The sequence below is a fragment of the Lonchura striata genome, chromosome 10, assembly GCF_046129695.1.
Source record: "Lonchura striata isolate bLonStr1 chromosome 10, bLonStr1.mat, whole genome shotgun sequence".
Lineage (NCBI taxonomy): Eukaryota > Metazoa > Chordata > Aves > Passeriformes > Estrildidae > Lonchura > Lonchura striata.
In genome coordinates, this window is record NC_134612.1 from 18,425,482 (window position 1) to 18,444,836 (window position 19,355).

General features: G+C 57.2%; 3 protein-coding genes across 3 annotated transcripts in view; all 3 read left to right on the top strand.

Moving 5' to 3' along the window:
* Positions 1-9,295, top strand: part of DIS3L2 (DIS3 like 3'-5' exoribonuclease 2) — a 179,267-nt gene extending 169,972 nt beyond the window's left edge. The window contains exons 17-22 of the mRNA XM_021544264.2: positions 741-827; positions 4,575-4,722; positions 4,818-4,948; positions 5,172-5,276; positions 5,946-6,047; positions 8,754-9,295. Coding sequence (XP_021399939.2) covers positions 741-827; positions 4,575-4,722; positions 4,818-4,948; positions 5,172-5,276; positions 5,946-6,047; positions 8,754-8,852 — 672 coding nt within the window. The 3' untranslated portion in view covers positions 8,853-9,295. The remainder of the gene's footprint in view (positions 1-740; positions 828-4,574; positions 4,723-4,817; positions 4,949-5,171; positions 5,277-5,945; positions 6,048-8,753) is intronic.
* A 277-nt stretch (positions 9,296-9,572) lies between these two features.
* LOC110477472 (intestinal-type alkaline phosphatase) lies at positions 9,573-14,079 on the top strand. Its single transcript, XM_077785788.1, has 12 exons — positions 9,573-9,921; positions 11,223-11,339; positions 11,509-11,624; positions 11,699-11,873; positions 11,973-12,145; positions 12,219-12,353; positions 12,433-12,502; positions 12,615-12,753; positions 12,847-13,055; positions 13,188-13,304; positions 13,582-13,765; positions 14,004-14,079. Exons 1-12 carry the CDS (start codon positions 9,573-9,575, stop codon positions 14,077-14,079), a joined length of 1,860 nt encoding a protein of 619 aa, XP_077641914.1.
* Positions 14,080-14,606: 527 nt separating this feature from the next.
* Positions 14,607-17,746, top strand: LOC144246792 (intestinal-type alkaline phosphatase-like). Its single transcript, XM_077785555.1, has 11 exons — positions 14,607-14,670; positions 15,212-15,328; positions 15,441-15,556; positions 15,777-15,951; positions 16,093-16,265; positions 16,352-16,486; positions 16,575-16,647; positions 16,731-16,863; positions 16,974-17,167; positions 17,287-17,397; positions 17,484-17,746. Exons 1-11 carry the CDS (start codon positions 14,607-14,609, stop codon positions 17,744-17,746), a joined length of 1,554 nt encoding a protein of 517 aa, XP_077641681.1.
* Positions 17,747-19,355: the final 1,609 nt, after the last annotated feature.

Sequence of the window (19,355 nt, forward strand, 5' to 3'; positions counted from 1 at the left end):
GTGGGGTGACTGGGAAGGACTAGAGAGCAGTGCTGTGAAAGGCCAGAAGCAGACAGTGCAAGAAGTATCCAGCCTCTCCTTTGCTGAGCATGTCCTGAGGCTGAACTCCAGCTGAACAGCAGCACGCAGGTTCCAGGATTTTCTTTACTCACTGCAACTGGACTGTGGATAATCCTCCGTTAATCCCATCCCTGCTGGCCTCCCGCACACCCCTCCATCAGCTGGGACTGCTTTCTCTGCTTGCTGGCTGTGTCCAGCCTGTATCAGCAAATGCAAGGCTGCTCACTCAGCTCCTCTCCTGCACTTTGAGCCCCCCAGCCCTTCCTCACTGCTACCCCCAGGCAGTGACCTCCCCATATCCATGTCTCCCCAGAGTCCCATTAGTCCGTGTGTTGATGTTCTCAGGAGCTGGATGGGAGCCAGGCACGGGTTGGGAGAGGGTTTACAGCCTCTCACACTGCACAACTGGGGGCAGAACCAGCAGTCCCCATGCCCTGGGTGCTCCCTGCAACTGACCCCAGGAGGAGAGCCAGTGCTCAGGACTGTGTATGCAGTCCTACTGGGGCTGCTGAGACCACAGCAAAGCCCAAATTCATATGCACCCTTTGGCTTACAAGGGGATTTTCAGGAAAAAGGGGAATTTGGCTTTGACAGTCTGCTGTTAGCACCAGTAAGATCTGCCTGGGTCCCTTTACCATCTTAACACGCCAACACTGAACGCTCTCTCTTTTCTCCTCCAGAAAAGCTTAAGTGAAACATTTGGTGCTGACAAATATTCCAGAACAAGGAAAGAAGTGCTGACCTACATGTTCTCCAGACCCATGCAGGTGAGAACTACGCTGTGCTGTCGGGCATGTCTGCTTGTAGCTTTCTGCTGTGGCTCTATGTTCAGTGTTTTCCCCTTCTGAGTTACCAGGCTGGTTGTTGCACACAGAGGGAGTGAATGACTATTGAATGTGGTGTTCCAGGGCTGCCAGCAGCTTCCTCCAGTGCTTCCAGCCCTGTGCAGCTGGCAGTGGGAGTATCCCTTGAGCAACAAAGCTTCACTGGATGGCAAAGTCAGGCTGAGTCTTTCCTCACTGCCCACAGTGTCCTTGTTATTACTGGTTGGGATATTTAATCCTTGAAGTTGCATGAGGGCTATTAGCAAACTCACAAGGACCCAGCCCTGTGAACAGCTGGTAGTGGGCTCCGTGGTTCATGTTTGTGCCATTTCTCCACATTGTGGTATCCCAACTGGTCCAAAGAAGGAATTAAGAGTAGGAGTGTGCAGCTGGCCACAAGCACAGTCTGGTACCTACTCTTGGAAGAAGGAAAGTTCTGGAAATCTTTCAGTCTCTCTCCAGCCCAAATGGCTTTCTTTGACAGTCTCTGCAATGGAGGATTGTGCTGCTCACACCAGTTGTCATGTTTAGTGCATCTGTAGCTCAGGACATTTAGCTGGGTGTTTGTCACCATCATAAAAAGTTTTTGTGAGGCATCAGCTGCATTTGCAGCTGGGCACGACACAACCTCTTCTGAGGAAAGTCCTACCTCGTGGGGAGAAGGGGCACGTTCCTGAAATGATCTCTCTGCTGTGGTCTGCTTATCACTGCAGGAATGACTCATCTTACCAACATCACTCATTTGACTGTCACTCTTGTAATTAGCTTATTTGCTTCATTTACTCATTAGCAGTTGCCTGAAGTCCTGCTGTGTTTCCGGGACTTGAAGCTTGTTTGCAACTGGGGCTGGGGTATGAGGCTGTTCAGTAAATCACCCTCTCAAACATGTCCAGCTCAGGAGGGCTGCCTTGGAAAGGGCAGGGAGTGTCCTCAGGAGCTGGATGTGTTGTCCCAGGTCCCGTATCCTGCTTTGGGTTATCCTGGTCCCTTCTGTCACATCCTCCTTTTCTGCTAGAAGGTGCAGTGGTGATATGAGTTCCTTCAAGTCCCTCTCTGGTCCTCCTGACTGGCACAAGCCTGGGCTTTGCCAGTAGCAGCAAGCCCAGGCTGCTGGCCAGGATGGATGAGCAAGGAGAAAGTTCTGCAGTGGCACCAGGGAGGAGATGGGCTTTTGGGGACCCATGTACTTCCTGAGATCTTGCCATTGTGCTGTCCTGAGACTGTGGTTGGAGAAGTGGTGGGAGTACTTTCAGAGACCACACAGTGGCTCTCATTAAGACTTAGCCTTGTGAATATGTTAGATTTCATTACAGGAAAGAGCTATCAAGGTTTTGGAGATGAAGTCTTCTGCAGAGTAGATACTAGACAGATAAAGAGGCACTTTTAAAGGAGATATTGCACAAGATTTTGGGAGGAACTAGTCTCATTCTATCATCAGAAGACAAAGGCACCTGTGTATTCAGGTGTGCTGTGCAGTCTACCCATATGTGGCAAACCTGCTGCCTGGCACTCTCCCCTTCTAGGCAAAACACTTGGAAAGGGACAAACAGCTTCCAGGAGGAAGGAGCTTTCCCTGTGAGGAGTAATTTTTTGCTGTCTGCCACCAGCATGAGAGCAGATGGAAGAATCAGCCCCATCCGGCTAGATGTCGTGGTCCCTCATGGGAGAGAGGACAGATCTGAGTGTTGGCAGCTGCAGAGCACAGCCACTGAGGGGCCCAGGCTGGTGGTGAGGGCTGTGCCATTGCTGTGACAGATGGTGCAGCGAGACCGTCTGGTCAGGGCACTGAGAAGTCACCTGTATCCCTGCACACGTCACAGCTCCCAGTGATAAAGCTGATGTTTCAGGGACAAGGCTGCAGCTAAATCAGCCTAAACAACCTGTCCACAGCTTTAACCCCTGGTTGTGCCAAGCCTGTGTCTTCCCTCTTCACTGTGTGCTGGTGGTCAAGACATCAGCCTCTTGAAGGAGGAGGGAGATGGGAGAAACTAATGTGTGTGCCTGAGGGAATGCCTGGATTGGCATGCCAGGAGCCTTGTAACAGATGAAGGAGCAGCGACACACCATTTTTCAGGGGCTCAGTCACTCGGGGATTCAATCTGTCCGTGAAAGCAAAGCTGCCCCTGGTTGGCTGGGGCTAATTTGTTTCCAGGCTCCTCGCAGTTCTCCGGGGATTATAGAAAACTCTGGGGATTTGAGCCTTTTGTGAGTCAAATCTGTTAATGAGAAAACATCTGCTTCATGCCAGGCTGATGTCACTGGGTTGTGCTGTGAGGATGGGTGTCAGGTACAAAGTGCCCCATACAACACCAAGCAGCACAGGACCTTCAGCATCTTTTCTAACTCTAAATAAGGTGGGGTATAACTTGAAACACTGCTGGGCATACAGCAGGGATGGGCCATTCCCAGTGTCTTTTCTCAGAGCAGGGATTTTGACTGATGCTCTGCTTTCTGCCCGCCTGGCTTTGTAGAGACCTTTCTGCCTTCTGCCCAGAAGCCTGGCACAAGTGCCTGGAAGCTCCCTGTGATTCCATGCTGTCTGTCAACACAGGAGCATTCCTGCAGCAGCCTCTGGAGCTCAGTGTGTCTCCCTGCCCAGCTTCATTCTATGGGAGCTGAGCTAATTGAGTGGAGACCATACTTTGTGGAGTCCATCAGAAATAATTTAATTCTAGGTTGTGGAAATTGGCAGCCACCACAGCTCCTATCCTAGCTCTTGGGTCTCATAATAAAGCTGGGACTGATGCTGCTTTTTTTAACCTGCTCTATTTACTTGCCCGGATCAGTGCGTTGCTGCTCAGCAGGAGTTGGCTGTACCACTGGCCTGGAGAGTAGAGGATACAGCTGCCCAAACCGAGGATCCCAGGACGGCTCTGTAATCAGAGCTGGCTACTCCTGTTTTTCTTAAATCACTTGCTCTTATTTTTAAATGGGTTCATTCAATCGCCACTGTGCCATGACCCCGCCGCCACCCCCCTGACCTGCACAGCCTCCCCTCCCTGCCTGGGCCCAGCCCCCAGAATTTTCCCAGCCCCAAGAGCTGGTGTTTCACAGATGTAAAAATAAAAGCCGTAATCTGTGGGATAACAGGGTTGACACAGGAAGAAGAAGAGGCTGCTGAGCAGTGGTGCTGCTGTTGCCTGGTGTTGGTTTAGATGGGCAGTTCAGCGCTCAACTCCCCAGCTGTCATGGTGGGATGGAGCAGCAGGGATCACAGCAGGACTGTCTCTCTTCCTTCCAAGCCACTCACACCTGCCCCCAGTGCTCTCCAAGCATGCACAGTGGGTGTTTAAAGCCTGCAGCCAGGCCCTGAACTAAAGAACATCTGATGTGGGCACCAAACAAGCTGGGCTCTGCTCTGGAAGATGGGAGTATGACAAATGAGCCCCAGCGCCTGAGCAGAAGCAGGAAGCTGCTTAGACCCATGGGTGATGTGAAAGTTGATGCAGTCCTTGGGGCCAGGCAGGAACAGCTGGCAGCCAGCAGCTCCCTGCACTGGTTTTGCCCCTTTAATTCTGTGCTCAGTTTCTGCAGTACCTCTGCAGCCCAAACTGAGCAGCAGGTGAAGGACCACCAGGATATCTTCAGAAGGGCCATTGGCTGCTGGCGCTGTGTCTTGCAGAGCCAGACCCCTCCAGCGTCATGGCACCAGCCTTGCTCACACCCTTCCCTGGTTCCTCCCCCTTCCAGATGGCTCTCTACTTCTGCACCGGTGTCCTGCATGACGAGACCCTCTTCCACCACTACGCCCTGAACGTGCCGTTCTACACCCACTTCACGTCCCCCATCCGCCGCTACGCCGACATCGTGGTGCACCGCCTGCTCTCCGCCTCGCTCGGTGCGTGCTGCTCGCCCGCGTGGGCTGGGCCCTGGGGCCGGGGCTCCTGACAGGAGGGAGCATGGGCATGTTATTGTCACTTGTCCCCTCTGCAGGTGCCAGATCCCCCATCAAAATGGAGAAAGAGGCCATCCAGAAACAGGCAGATCACTGCAATGATCGGAAGATGGCTTCCAAGAGAGTGCAGGAGCTCAGCGCTGACCTCTTCTTCTCTGTCTTTGTCAGGGTAAGACCCAAGGCTATTTTCTCCCAAGGCATCTCTGGATTTCCCTGCGAATGCCTACATGGACAGGGGGCTTTGTCTACCCACTTGGCTTTAGGAAAGGCAAACAGTGAGAGGACACACTCAGTAACCACCACTGCTGGGTTCCAGGACCTTGAGACACTGTTTCCCCTTGGGCATTGCTGAATAAGATCTGCTGTGCAGTGACAGCCCTGTCTCTTGACAGGAATGTGGTCCTCTGGAGTCAGAAGCCATGGTAATGGGTGTCCTGAGCAAGGCCTTTGATGTCCTGGTGCTGAAGTTTGGAGTCCAGAAGCGCATCTACTGCAATGTAAGTACCTCACCTGTGTGAGACAGTGCCAGCACTGCCTTGCCAGAATAGCCTGGCATCACTGCAAGCAGTGGCTGTCCTGGTGCCCTTTTGTGGCAGCCCTGCAACAGGCAGAGCTGTTCCTGAGCTGGGCCAGCCAGAGGGGAGGGAACCTCCCTGGAGTTTGCCTTCCATCCCTTTGCCCAGGCAGGCACAAGGGACTGGGGGGGGTCTCTCTTCATCCCTCAGCCCAGTCTCTGGGGACCAGCTTCTCCCTGTGACATGCTGGGTAAGAGGGAATAAAGTCAGATTCAGGGCAACAGAGATAAGTGTGGGTCTGAAGCGAGAACAGGGAGTGAGGCTGTTTTTCATTTCATTTAATCAGATGGTTTATCTGGGGCTGTGACAGCAGTGCTGTGGGCCAGCACCTGCACTTGGTGACAGCATCCTCTCTTAATAACCTGGTTATATGTCTGGCAATGACATCTTTAAACAGGACATAGAGCGTGATATATGGGCTGGTGGTGTATGGCAGCAGCCCCTGATTTACGTGCTAGGCTCAGGCTCATGGGCTGCTGCATCCCAGTTGTTGAAGAGCTGCAGAGGCAGCGTGCTGGGCAGAAGCAGCCTCAGCCCCATCCACAGGAGAGGTGGAGGGGGGCATGTTCCCAACACTCTCCCTGCCTGCAGGCGCTGCCCTTGGTGGACTTCCGCTTCCAGAAGGTGGGGAAGAAGCCAGAGCTGACACTCCTGTGGGAACCAGAGGAGCTGGAGGAGGAATCTGTACCCCAGGTAAGACCTCCACAGCATGGGACAAACTCACACCATGGGGCTGGCTGTGGGCAACATGTGGATCCTGTGATGTTTGCAGGGATTGATCGGGAGGCAAGATTTGCAGGGTTATCAAGTCCTGCTATCCCTCTGTGTCCCTTTCCCAGAGAGCCCAACTTCAACCTCAGCCTCCTCTTCTATCCAGTCCAGTCCTATCACTGCCCTCACAACGTGACCCCTCCACAGCCTTCAGTCTCTGCCCTGCCTGCTGTGTGCCCTGCCTCCCCATTCAGCCTTTTCCAGCAATTGAATTAACATGCTGTTTACTTCCTTCTTCCAGATCATCAATTAAGATGTTAAGATCAGGCTTAAGGCAGCTCCTGTCTAGACCCTTCCCCCCATCCCCACACTCTTTGCCCCTGGCATGGCTTTTTCTTGGGGTTTCCATCCCTGTTGATGGGATGAGCCTCAGGGTTGAGCCTCAATTAGGAGAATTTTTTTGTTTAATCAGACTTCCTGAGATGCAGTCTCAAATGGCTTAACTGCATCTAGAAATCTCTCTCTTGTGTCCCTGTCATCTATTAACTTGGTAACTCAATCAAAGGGAGCAATCACATTTGTCTGGCTTGATTAAGTGGTGCTTCTTTGCCAGCTTTTGTCTGGCATGGCTGTAAAACCCCAGCTGTGTTGACTGCTGTGATCCCTGCCTGAAGGACTGAATCCCAGCCTCTCCCTGCACCACTCCAGGGACTCTGCACTTGAGCCCCAATTGCATCCAAGCCCAGCACATCCCATCCTTGCCCACTCGGGTTTCCTGACACAGAGTGGGCTGACCCTCCCAGCTGGGGTGATGTGTGTGCTGGAGAGTCCTTCCCTTCCCAGGGTGGATGTTGTGATCAGAGTTGGAGCTGGCTCTGAAAACATTTCTGCAGGCTCCCTCCCTTTGAAGCTGAGCTTTCTCAGCTTGGCTCAGAGAAGCCCCATGGATGCAGCTTGGAGTGGCCTCAGTTCCCCCTTTCCTACAGGAGCAGGGATCACTTACATCCTAGCAGGAAACTGATGAAAAATTATGCCCCAGCATGAGCAGGGCCCATTTTGGTTAAGCAAACAGCTGGTAGAGGAAACTCCTCCACAAATCTTCCACACCTCCTAAGAAAACACTGGAGCTCTCCCATAGGATCAGGCTCTGAGCTGTCCTCCAAGCCAGCATATCCCTGAGTTTATAAATCTCCAGCCCTGAGATGAGCCAGATTCCTGTGAGTCACGCTGAACTCTGGTACATGTCACCTGGACACCCCACAGCACCAAGCACCCTAGCTCCCCAGCTGGCCCCAGCCCTTGGTCTCTAAACCTCTTCCTGTTTTAGCTGAGCCTGTCCAGGCAGTGGGAGTGTCAGGGAAGGCTGTTAGTGAGAAGGTGTGTTGGGGTCTGAGCTGTTTGTTTGGCCCTGTCACAGAGGGCAGGTGTTGCCCCCATTTCTCTCTGGTCTCCAGGACATGACCAGGGCCTCAGTGGACATCACTCAGGGGTGGAGTAAAAAGTGAATCTGAGACTCAGAGCATTTGGTGTGAAATTGTGCTATTTCACAGCAGTTCACCAAAGGGATAAAGCAGAAGTGCAAGGAAGAATCCTGATACTCCCCCTTTGACTCCCCCATATGTGGGGGGCTTTCCCATGAACACCACCCCCTGCACTGGGCAGGCAGGGGCTGATGCTCAGTAGCCCACAGCTCTCTGGCAGCCAGTTGTGATAGGATTTTCCTGCAGGTTGCTCCTCACTGGCCACCTTGGTACATTTAAGTCTCAATGAGATTTTCCTGTTCTGAATTATTAATCTGGAGCAGCCAGTACTGGATGAGCTGGGAAGGGTTGGACAAAGTTACACCAGTAGCTCTGAGCCTGCTTCTCCTGGGACCAGCCCTGAATAGATGACCCCAGTGAACCCTGCTACAGGCTCCAGCCAGGAGCAGGACCCCAGGACAGCCCTTTCCAATGTCCCAGCCAGCCTCTTAACTGTGCCTCAAGGACAAACCAAATCAATACTTTCCACTTCTAATCCATACAATCACAGGAAGAGCTGGGGTCAGAGGAGCAGGGAGATGGCAGCAGCAGCACAATTCCTGAACATGAGGGATTGATTTTCTGGGGTCTTCATTCCCTTGCATCTCCCTTATCTATTGTACTCCCTTCCTGGGTCTCCTCTCCTCTGGGAGCACAGGCAGATTGTTCCCTCCTTGTGGGATGCTGATGAAATGCTCAGCGTCATGTGGAAAACCCTTCTCACTGCAGCTCAGCCTTGGCTCTTGGCCAAGCTCCATTAAGGGATGACGTGGTTCTGCGGCTGGAGAGGCACAGGTGGCCTTGCAGGGAGATTGGAACCCAAAGCCAAGGGCACAAATGCCCACAATTCTTCCCAGACTGTGTGGAGAGCAAGAGAGGGGCCTGATCAAACTGAGATAAGTGAGGATGTTTTGGGAGGCTCATTCAGGTTGGTTTGGGTGTCCTGGTTGGTGTCAGAGTTCATGTGTTGCCATTGAGGATGCTGCCTCCAGCCCTAGGAACACCCTGGACACCAGAAGAGCTATCTGAATCCATCCTGCTCTATTCCTTGGTTCCTCATGGGTGCACTGAGGAAGTCAGCAAAAGCCAACACAGCTTTAAACAAATCTTGATGTGATTCCAACCTGCCTGAAAACCCTTTTTTCTCTCTTTCTCTCCTTTGATGAAGGTGATCACCATTTTCACGCTGGTGGAGGTGGTGCTGACAGCAGATGGTGGCCCCCTCAAGTACAGTGCCCTGCTCAAGAGACCAAGCTTGGACAAGTGAGAGCCCTGGCTCTGTGTGCTCCCCACTGCTGATGCTCCCTCGCCTCCCAGGCCCTGCTCCGGCACCTGCTGGAGACAGAAGGGACCGACAAGGACTTTGGGGATTTGAGTTTTAAAACCATTGTGGTTTTATTTCTGGTTTGGATTTTAACTCCGCCTGCGAGCAGGGCTCAGGACTTGAGCATGCCCCAGGCAGAAAATTTCTACTCTTGGGTATTTTTAGCATGATGCTTTCTTAATGTTTTTTTTAAGGCTGTGGTGTCCATCTGCAGCTTCAGTGCCTGTGGTGAGGGCTGAGAGGGGATGTGTCCCCAGGAGCAGAGAGGGGCGGGCTCCACCATCCCAGGTGGGATGTGGATGCAGTGGGATGCAGCCATGGGGCCATGCAGGAGGGTTTCTTGCAGCGTTGTGTGTCATGTAATAAAAGCTGGGTCAGCAACTGTGTGTGGAGCTCATGCAGGTTTTATTTTATGTCCTCTATGTTCCCCCAACTGGGGGATCCCAGCAGTAACTCATCTCTGGGGAGTCCTCTGCCTTTCTCTGCCTGCCACTTCCCAGGCATTAAGAAATCTGGCCTCACTGCCTGTCCCAGCATCAGATATGCTTGGCCAGAAGATGTGAGATCAGGGCAGGTGTTCCCAGCTCCTGATCCAGCAGGTATCCCCTTAGTCCCTCTGACTTCACCAGGAATTCCTGTATGTCTGCTCTAGTCCTTCACACCATGGCCTCCAGCCTAACTCTGCTCAGGGACCCTATGGCACCATGTCCTTGCATCCACCTCACTGACCAACTGACCCCTGCCATCTGCAGCCACCTCTGCCTGCTCTCTGTCCCCATGTCCCCCTCTGAGGATGTGTCGGGGGTGTGGGCTACTCTGGCAGCCTCCATGTCATCATCACAAGTGGTGGCTGGTGAAGGGATTGACATCTGGTCAGGAATGGATCCATTGTGCCAGGCAGAGAGGGAGCCCTGCATCACTGCCCCATCAGTAGTAGCAGCTGTGGCTGGCACCAGCACCAGCACATCAGCCATCTGCAGGAGCCAGGAGCTGCCAAGCCTCGACTGCCTGGGTCAGGATGGGGGATCAGGGCTGGTACAGCACACTCCTAGGAGCTGATGAAGCCATCAATGACACCTGTAGTCCCCAGTATTTGTGCAGCGTCCTACCAGATGACCTGGTGCAATCATGGGTGGATGCCATCTGATGCTGGTGGCAGAGGCTGTTCCCTGCCCACAGCAGGTACCCCGCTGTGCAGGTGTGCTGGCATGGGCTGCCCCAGGGCACCCCATATGTCAGGCACCAGCTGTCCCAGGAGCTGATAGGTAGCGTGTGACTCTGCTGGGAGAGGGGACCGGAGGACGCTGACACCAAAGCCAAGATGTCCACCCCCTACCCCTCAGCCCAGTGTCCCCCTCTTGGGGTTTGTCTCAGGAGAAACCAGACAAATCCAGCCTGGCCCAGCTCAGCCTGTCTGCAAAAACAAGCCTTTGCCCTGCACTGTCCCTCCCACTCCCCGGGGTCCGCAGGCAGCCGCCCCTTTGGGAGCTGGGGCCCAGAGGTGCCCTGGTTCTCAGGGACAGGCTGGCGGTCCTGCCTTGCTGCTGGGGGCAGGGATGGCCCCAGGGTGGGGCGAAGGCCTTGGGAGGGCTGGGAGATAGTCCGTGAATGTTATCAGCCCATCGTCTCACGGGACAGGGAAGAGCCATAAAGGGCTGTCCCCTCAGCCTGGACTAAGGCAGCATTCCAGGAGGGAGCTGGGGTGGGCAACATGGAGCGCCTGCTTTCCCCTGGAACCTGCCTTCTCCTCTGCTTCCTCACTCAGCTTGCCACTGCAGCCTCTGGTGACAGGGGACGTGTGGGACAGTGGGGTAAGAACCTCTGGTGGGGGATGCTTGGGCTGGTGTCACTTCCTTGGGGAACTCCAGGGACCATGTCACCTCCCCTTGGGATGCCAGCAAATGGGAACCCTCACAGCTACCTCAGGGTGCTCTGAGACCACAAGCTTTGAATGGATTGTCTCAGCTTCCCCCCAGAGCAGTTCCTGCCCCCCCGCCCCAGTCCCTGCTGCTCCCAACCCCCATTCCTGACTTTGGATAAAGTGGCCCAAGAGCCACAGCCAGCCGTGGTTACCCAGCCATTGCACACTCGCTGTGGCTGATCCTCAGGCTCCTCATCCACTCTGCCAAGAGGCACGAGGGACTTCCCTGACAAACTATGCCTCAGTTTCCCTTCTACAGGTGGTTTCTGAATGATGCTGGTCTGCAAAAGACCATGCTGGTCTCCAGGGGTTTATAGCAGCTAAATTCACCTTGGGTAGAGATGGGCATGCTGGAGTGCACCTAGAAATTCCCAGCTCTGCTCACACTCCAGATGCTGAGAAGACCCCAGGCTACTGGAATAAAGGTGCCAGGAGGAGGCTGGAGTTGGCCCTAGCCTTACAGCCAGGAGCACAGCGGGCCAAAAACATCATCCTCTTCATGGGTGACGGTAAGTGCCCCAGGTCACTGCCAAGCCCTGCAGCTCCCCAACAGCCAGGGGATGTGGCTGATAAGAAGATGGGGCTAGGGCAAGTCCTTGGGCAGTGTCTGAAGACAGGGATGGCAGGGCTGTGCCTGGCCCAGGCCCCTGCCACCCAGTGACTCGGATGTGGCCACAGGCATGGGGCTGTCCACCGTGTCAGCAGCTCGGATCTACAAGGGGCAGCTGGCAGGCGGCTCCGGCGAGGAGAGCGTCTTGGCCATGGAGACCTTTCCCCACGTGGCCCTGGCCAAGGTGAGAAGGACAGGGCTGGGGGGACACTCCTGCTGCCCCTGCTTGAAACCCCACTGCACCCCTCTCGCTTCCAGACCTACACCATCGACCGGCAGGTGCCCGACAGCGCTGGCACGGGCACCGCCTACCTCTGTGGGGTGAAGGCCAACGCCAAGACTCTGGGACTGAGCGGGGCAGCCGTCTATGGAAAATGCCACACCACCTTCGGCAATGAGGTGGATTCTGTCCTGCACCGGGCCAGGCTGGCGGGTACGGGGCAGCAGGAAACCCTGTTGGAAAGCCGGGCACAGCCATCCAGTGCCATGCAGGGCTGGATGGACTCCCTGTAAACCCTTGCCCACGCTGCAGGCAAGTCCGTGGGCATCGTGACGACCACGCGGGTGCAGCACGCGTCCCCCGGGGCAGCCTACGCGCACTCGGCCAGCCGGAGCTGGTACGCTGACACCAACATGCCCAAGGAGGCCCTGCGGGATGGCTGCAAGGACATCGCCTACCAGCTGGTGCACAACACTGACATCAACGTGAGCTGGGGAGCGGGAGCGGGAGGGAGGGGGCACCAGGAACACTGGGAGGGTCTGCTGAGCTCCCTGGCAGGTGATCCTGGGCGGCGGGAGGATGTACATGACCCCCAAGCAGACTCCGGACCCTGAGTACCCAGAGGACCCAGATCAAAATGGCACCAGGAAGGATGGCCGGGACTTGATTGCTGAGTGGCTGAGTGCCAAGCAGGTATTGTGCAGGGGAAGAGGAGATGAAACTCTGGGCACAGGGTGTGTGCCATTGGCACTGGTTCTGCTCTCACTGGCAGGGTGCCCGCTATGTCTGGGATAAGAAGGGCCTGGATGCGGTTAAAGATGACTCTGTCAGCCACCTTATGGGTAGGAGCATCACTGGCTGCCCCAATGGCAATGCTTCCTCCTCCCCACTCTGGATATGTCAGCAGGGGCACAAAGCAGCCCCATCACGGACCCCCTTACCCTCCTCCCCCAGGCCTCTTTGAGCCCAAGGATATGAAGTATGAGCTGAACCGCAACACATCCACAGACCCCTCCATCGTGGAGATGACAGAAAAGGCCGTCCGCATCCTGCGCAGGAACCCCAATGGCTTCTTCCTCTTTGTGGAAGATGAGTAGCTCCAGGCGGGCAGTGTGGCTGGGGCTGAGGTGGGATGTGGGTCCCAGGAGCAGGTGGCTATCCAAGGGGACCCGGAAAAGGGTGACAGCCACATTCCTCTTGCAGGTGGCAGAATCGACCATGGCCACCACAGTGGCCGGGCCAAGCAGGCGCTGATGGAGGCCGTGATGCTGGACCGGGCGGTGGCACGGGCGGGAGAGCTCACCTCCCCTGCTGACACGCTGACCGTGGTGACGGCCGATCACTCCCATGTCTTCACTTTCGGGGGCAGCACACCACGTGGCAATTCCATCTTTGGTGGGTCCTGGAGAGGGGCAGTGAGCATCCCTCTTACCACCTCACCCTGCTGCTACCACGGGAGGCTGAGCTTGCCAGACAGGGAGTTGGGGAGGGGTACCCAGAGGGTGACAATGTCTTTCCCTGTGCCAGGGCTGGCCCCCAAGAAAGCCAAGGACAAGGGAGCCTACACCAGCATTCTCTATGGCAATGGTCCTGGCTACAGCATCCGTGATGGGGCCCGTCCAGCTGCCAGCCTCCCTGCTGCAGGTACCAGTCTGCTTGGATGTGGCAGAGCCATGGGGTGGCTGGGGACAGATTCCCAGTGAGTCTGCTGGGGACTGGATGAAGGCACAGGGTGGCTGCGGACAGTGTCCAGCTGGAATGGCCAAGAATGCCACAAAGGGTCCTGATGTCACTGTGAGGCTAAGGAGTCACCTCACTGCAGAAATCATGCTGATGCAGAAGTGATGGGAGATGTGCCCCCATCCCTGTGACATGTCAGGGATCCAGACCCACAGTCTCACTTCTCCCCTTCCCCCTGCAGAGGACAAGGACTACAGACAGCAGGCAGCTGTGCCCCTGGAGACAGAGACTCACAGTGGGGAAGACGTGGTGGTGCTGGCCCAGGGCCCCATGGGCCACCTCTTCCACGGGGTGCAGGAGCAGCACTACATCGCCCATGCCATGGCCTACGCTGCCTGCCTCGAGCCCTATGCCACAGAGCCTGGGTGCAGGGCAGCCCGCAGGGCCTCCCATGGCACATGCTGCTCCCCACAGCCCCTGCTCGCCCTCCTGGCCCTCTGCATGGCTGCCCTCATAGTGAGGGGCTGAGAGGCTCTGCCTGAGTCCCACTGTGGACAGGACCAAGGCATGCAATAAACACAGGTTGTTTTGTCTCCATCCGCCGTGCCAAGGGTCACAGCGGCCGTCACCCCCTGACGTGCTGCCCTGTGCCTGCCTCCACAGTTGCTGTGGCTCCTGGTTCTCCCCTGGGACCAGCACTGGAGGCACTGGGGTGCAGGAGATGATGAAATGCGGCTGAGGGGAGGCAATGTCCTCCCCAGCTTTGCCTGGTTGGAGCACAGTACACACGGGTTGGTACATTCCTATAGGGGGCTGAGCAAGGAGCAGAGTTTTAGTCTACATCCATGGATTTACTGCTTGTGGAAGCCTGGGAAGAGAGCAGGGTGCTCGGTGCACGAGTGAGCCCAGGTGCTCCCCATGCCCACCATTTTCCCAGGTCCCAGGCTCAGAGCTGCCCATGGCACCCTGGGACAGGGCATTGCCCTGCCTGGCACCACAGCACCGTGGCCAGGGCAGGATTTCCTTCCAGCACTGCACTTCCTCTTGCCCCTGCATCTGTCTGTGCCCCAAGCTCGTCTGTGCCAAGCACGGACAGGGCGTTGTGCCAAGGAGGTGACATCGGCCCAGGCCCACGGCCTTTGCACTCAGCCGAGATGTGGAGAACCCCTCCACACACCCTGCTAGGGCTGGTCCCTGTCCAAAGTCCCTCCCATATCTGCTGGATTTACAGGCACTGCCAGCAGCATTGGCCTGTCAGATCTCAGCATGCAGCTCCTGGCATCCCTCACCCTCTGCCTCTGCGCAGGGCTCAGCACCGCTGTCATCCCAGGTGGGGACAAGGATGGGCGTGGGTGCCTGGCTGGCTGCGATGGGTGTCCAGGCAAGCAGGGTGTCAGCCTGACTGGCCACAAGGAGGGCTTGGGGAGGGGAGCTGGGGCTGCCCAGCTGAAGAAGAATTAGTGGGGGTTAGTTAGGCCTGCCCTTCTTGGGATTTGGAACCATTTCCCCCACAGGTTTTCGCTTGCTTCTGTGCTGGGGCCTGGTCTGGGGGAAGTGCCTGTATCCTGTATCTCCACTTCCTAGAATGGATTTGGCCCCACCCCACTCACCAGAGAACTCCCCATGATGTCTGGTTTTGCTGTCCCCCCTTGTTCCTTGCCCCAGGAGCCTGGGGCCAGGCAGTCGGTGCAAGCCTGCATGGCCTCTCCCCCCGCAGAAAGCCCCCTGAACCACCTGGACCCTGGGACAGGAGGGCCCAGCATGGGAATGCCCAGGGAACAAGGATCCCTGGGCTGTGGGTGCCCTTCAGGGCTGCCCCAGGGATGCAGGGGCTGTTGTGCTGAGACTGATGGGTGTTTGCACTGTCCCAGTGGAGGAGGAGAATCCATCCTTCTGGTACAAGCAGGCAGCTGCAGCCATCGATGCCTCCTTTAAAACCCAATCCAGGATACGAGAAGCCAAAAACCTCATCATTTTCCTTGGGGATGGTGAGTCCAGCTGGCACCCCAGCAAGCAGGCTGACATTGCCAGAACTCTGCTGAGCAGGATGTGTGCAGGACGCCTGGTCCAGAGGATGACTAGGACTCTCTCTCTACCCAGGATTCGGGGTCCCCAGCATCACAGCCACCCGCATACTTAAGGGGCAGCAGAAGGGGAAGTTGGGCCCTGAGACCCCTCTTGCCCTGGATGCCTTCCCCTATGTGGCTCTGTCTAAGGTAAATTCCAGCATGCTGGAAAGGGGCTATGGTGATCCTGGGCATGGGGCCATGGTTATCCTGGCATGGGGCTGCTGGCAGCCCAGGGCTGCAGGTACATTGTGCATGGGGTGCCTCCTCATCCCACACATGCCCATGGGTGAGTGAATCAGCATGGCAGGGGGTGCTGGGGGAACACCCCACTGGGGACCCCAGCCCTGAGTTCTTCTGTCCTTGGCAGACCTACAATGTGGACAGGCATGTTCCTGACAGTGCGGGGACAGCCACAGCCTATCTCTGTGGGGTGAAGGGCAACTACAAGACCATAGGGGTGAGCGCGGCTGCCCGCTTCTCGGAGTGCAGCACCACGGCCGGCAACGAGGTGATCTCCGTGATGGAGCGAGCCCGCAAAGCTGGTAACGGGGGAGGCAGGGCTGGGGGGACCCTCTGGGAACAAGGGGTGCCCCACTGGGAGCTTTCCCCTCATGAGCATCCCATAGCTTGGCGGTGGGGACCCGAGTTGCCCTTGGTGGGGCCTGATGAGCGGGGTCTGGCAGGGAAGGCAGTGGGCGTCGTGACCACGACACGGGTGCAGCACGCGTCGCCCTCGGGAACCTACGCTCACGTGGTGAACCGGGACTGGTACGCGGACGCCAGCATGCCCCAGGAGGCGCGGATGCAGGGCTGCAAGGACATCGCCTGGCAGCTGATCCACAACGTCGACATCAACGTGAGTGCCCGCGCACGGTAGGAGAGCAGGGACAGATGCCTCCCAGGGCACCCCCACTAACACTTTGTCCACCTCATTCCCTCCAGGTGATCCTGGGTGGAGGTCGGATATACATGACCCCCGTGGGGACGCCAGACCCCGAGTACCCTGCCGACAGCAGGCAGAATGGGATACGCGAGGATGGGCACAACCTCATCAACATGTGGCTGGAGGCACGGCCGGTGGGTGATGCATCGGGGCCTCTCCTCTGCCCGCTGCCCCTGGCACAGGGCCAGGCACCCACTGACCCCCTGAGGGATTTGCCCACAGGGTGCTCGCTATGTCTGGAACAGGACAGAGATGCTGGCTGCTGCTGCCGACCCCAACGTGAATTATTTGATGGGTAACAAATGACCCCTGTGCCAGGACCCAACAGGCACTGGGACACTCAGTCACTGATGTTGTCCCCAACACATTTTCTCATAGGTCTCTTTGAACCTGTGGACACAAAGTACAATGAGGTGCGTAATACCACCCTGGACCCATCTCTCAGCGAGATGACAGAGGCAGCCATCACCATCCTGAGCAGGAACCCCAAAGGCTTCTACCTCTTTGTGGAAGATAAGTTGGGGCTTGTGCCCCTGGGGCCAGTGAGAGTGCGGTGTAGGCTGGGGGCAGGATGTGTGTGTGCTGCTGTTGGTCCCCAGCCCACCGTGGGTGCTGATCTGCAGGTGGCAGAATCGACCGCGGCCACCATGAAGGTTCACCCCATAAGGCACTGACAGAGGCAGTGGAGTTTGACCAGGCCATTGAACGGGCGGGCACCATGACAGATGAGGCTGAGACCCTCACCGTTGTCACCGCTGACCACTCGCATGTTTTCACCTTCGGTGGCTACACCCTGCGTGGCTCCTCCATCTTCGGTGGGGCTCTGCCCTGTCCTGGGGACTGCCAGCCCTGTGGCACCCTGACTGTGTCGGGCAGGATGATACAGGTGTTCCTTTGCTGATCCTCCTCCTCCTCCTCCATTTTCCCTACCTAGGTCTAGCACCAACAACAGCCAGTGACAAGAAGAACTACACATCAATCCTCTATGGGAATGGGCCCGGATACCCGGGCCCTGACCGGCCCAATGTGGACCCTGACACAGCAAGTGAGGGCACAGAGACCATGGCTTGGAGGTGGGGTGTTGCTGAGGGCCATCACTGTCCCCCCTCACATCTTCTCTTCCCTCCCCAGTGCAGTTCGATTACCAGCCACAGGCGGCTGTGCCACTGGAGTCAGAGACCCATGGTGGTGAGGACGTGGCCATCCTGGCCAAGGGCCCCATGGCCCACCTCTTCCACGGGGTGCAGGAGCAGACCTACGTAGCTCACGCCATGGCCTACGCCGCCTGCATCGAGCCCTACACTGACTGCCGCCAACGGGACTCTGCCCCTGGCATCCGCGCCACCTCCCTGGCCCTGCTCCTGCCTGCCCTCCTTCTGCCCCTCTTCCACTGACCCCATGTCCCCAGGGCACCCCACACGGCCTCCCTCCCCATGGTGTGGCACGTGCTGGCAGCTTTCTGAAGCACCCCTGGTGTGGATGCAGCAGCCATGGGGACACCGAATGCCGGGCAGTGGGGTGATCAATAAACACACGGTGTGACCCAGTGGGAGAGGCGTGTTGGTGCGGTGGGGTGCCTGTGCCATGTGGGCAGGGCTAGGGGTGCTGCCCACTGCCCCCATTCCCTGGCCACGGCCCCTGGCAGCCACCCAGCATATCCAGTGCTTTATTGGCCAGAAACAGCAGCAAAAATTACAGCAGTGTCCGTGTGCATGTGCTCCTGGGTAGGCTGGCACCGCCCGGCCTGGCTGCGCTGCTGTGCCCCACCTCGGCGGGGCTGCTGCATGGACAGGAGGGGGCTGGCACGGGGAGGAGGGCACCGTGCAGGGGAGACTTTTGGCATGGGGCAGGCCCTTGGGAACTCTGGAGTCCTCCCCCTGCCTTGACTGACGCTGGGATGGACGTGGTAGGGCTGGGTGGAGGGTTTGGGCTAGGTGGACAGAAAAGGGGGCACAGGGATGCCTGGGCGTGCCCTTGTTCCTCCATGGAACAAGATGTTCCTCAGTGCACAGGGCAGCAGATGGGAGGTGGGTGGGCAGGAGGCAGCTGCCCAGCCCGAGTGCCTCTGCTGCCTACACCCCTAGGGCAGTGCCTGTCTTTGGGGTGACACCCTGTGACACCCCTTCACCTGTACAATAGGAAGGGGAGATGGGAAGTTGGGCAGTGGGCACAGGGTGTCACTTAGGCAGGGGAGGGGATGGAGGGTCCCAGCCTGCTGGAGGGGGATCGGCCTCACCACACTGAGCACTTGTGCACTGGGTTCATGGGCGAGTTCTTGGGGCAGTGGAAGACCCGTCCAAACTCCTCAAACTGCGAGACACTGCCCAGGACCCTGCCAGGAGAGGGAAGATGTGGTCCAGCAAGCACTTCCACTTGAGCTGCCAGGGCAGGCACTAAAGGGGGCATGAGGACCTCCAATCCATGCCACCCTGGAAGGGGACCCCCTCCAGGCTTTCCAGCCTCCCACCAGGCAGCAGGACAGGATGCCCCCACTGTCCTATGGCACCCCAGTGCCCAGCACTGCTGGCAGTGAGGTGCCCGCTGTCTGCCAGCCATGCTGGCTGCTTGTCCCTCTCCTGCTGTCCCCATGGCATCGTTGTGCCCCCCTCACCTTCTCACTGTCCTCATCCTGCCCCAGGTAGAGGGTCCGTTCGGTCAGGGTCAGCCCGTCCTGGTCGGTCTGGGTCAAGAGACGGGCAGGGAGTGAGCAGAGGGAGGGCACTGTGCTGAGCCAGGCACCCCTCACCTTCCCCATATCACAGAGTGTCCCTGGTGGCCCTGGAGCTGAAGGATGGCAGTCTGCTGGAGCAGCCCTAGGAATGGGCACATTGCTGCCTCAGTTTCCCTCCTGCTAGAGGCTGCTGGAGCTGCAGCAGGCTTCATGCAACAGGCTGGCAGTGCTGGGCAGAGAGCAGGCCCCTGCTCCATGGCCTGACCAGCACATAGGCTGCCTCATAGCCTGCCCTGTGCTGCCACCACTCTCTGCCCCATCCCTGCTCCCTG

Bases quoted from the DNA above. Each gene is read 5' to 3' on its own strand.
- LOC110477472 (XM_077785788.1), top strand. From the start codon at position 9,573: ATGGCCTCCAGCCTAACTCTGCTCAGGGACCCTATGGCACCATGTCCT. The intron at 11,340-11,508 runs GTAAGTGCCCCA...ATGTGGCCACAG, and splicing joins CATCCTCTTCATGGGTGACG to GCATGGGGCTGTCCACCGTG. The intron at 11,874-11,972 runs GTACGGGGCAGC...CCCACGCTGCAG, and splicing joins GCACCGGGCCAGGCTGGCGG to GCAAGTCCGTGGGCATCGTG.
- LOC144246792 (XM_077785555.1), top strand. From the start codon at position 14,607: ATGCAGCTCCTGGCATCCCTCACCCTCTGCCTCTGCGCAGGGCTCAGC. The intron at 16,266-16,351 runs GTGAGTGCCCGC...CATTCCCTCCAG, and splicing joins TCCACAACGTCGACATCAAC to GTGATCCTGGGTGGAGGTCG. The intron at 16,487-16,574 runs GTGGGTGATGCA...ATTTGCCCACAG, and splicing joins TGTGGCTGGAGGCACGGCCG to GGTGCTCGCTATGTCTGGAA.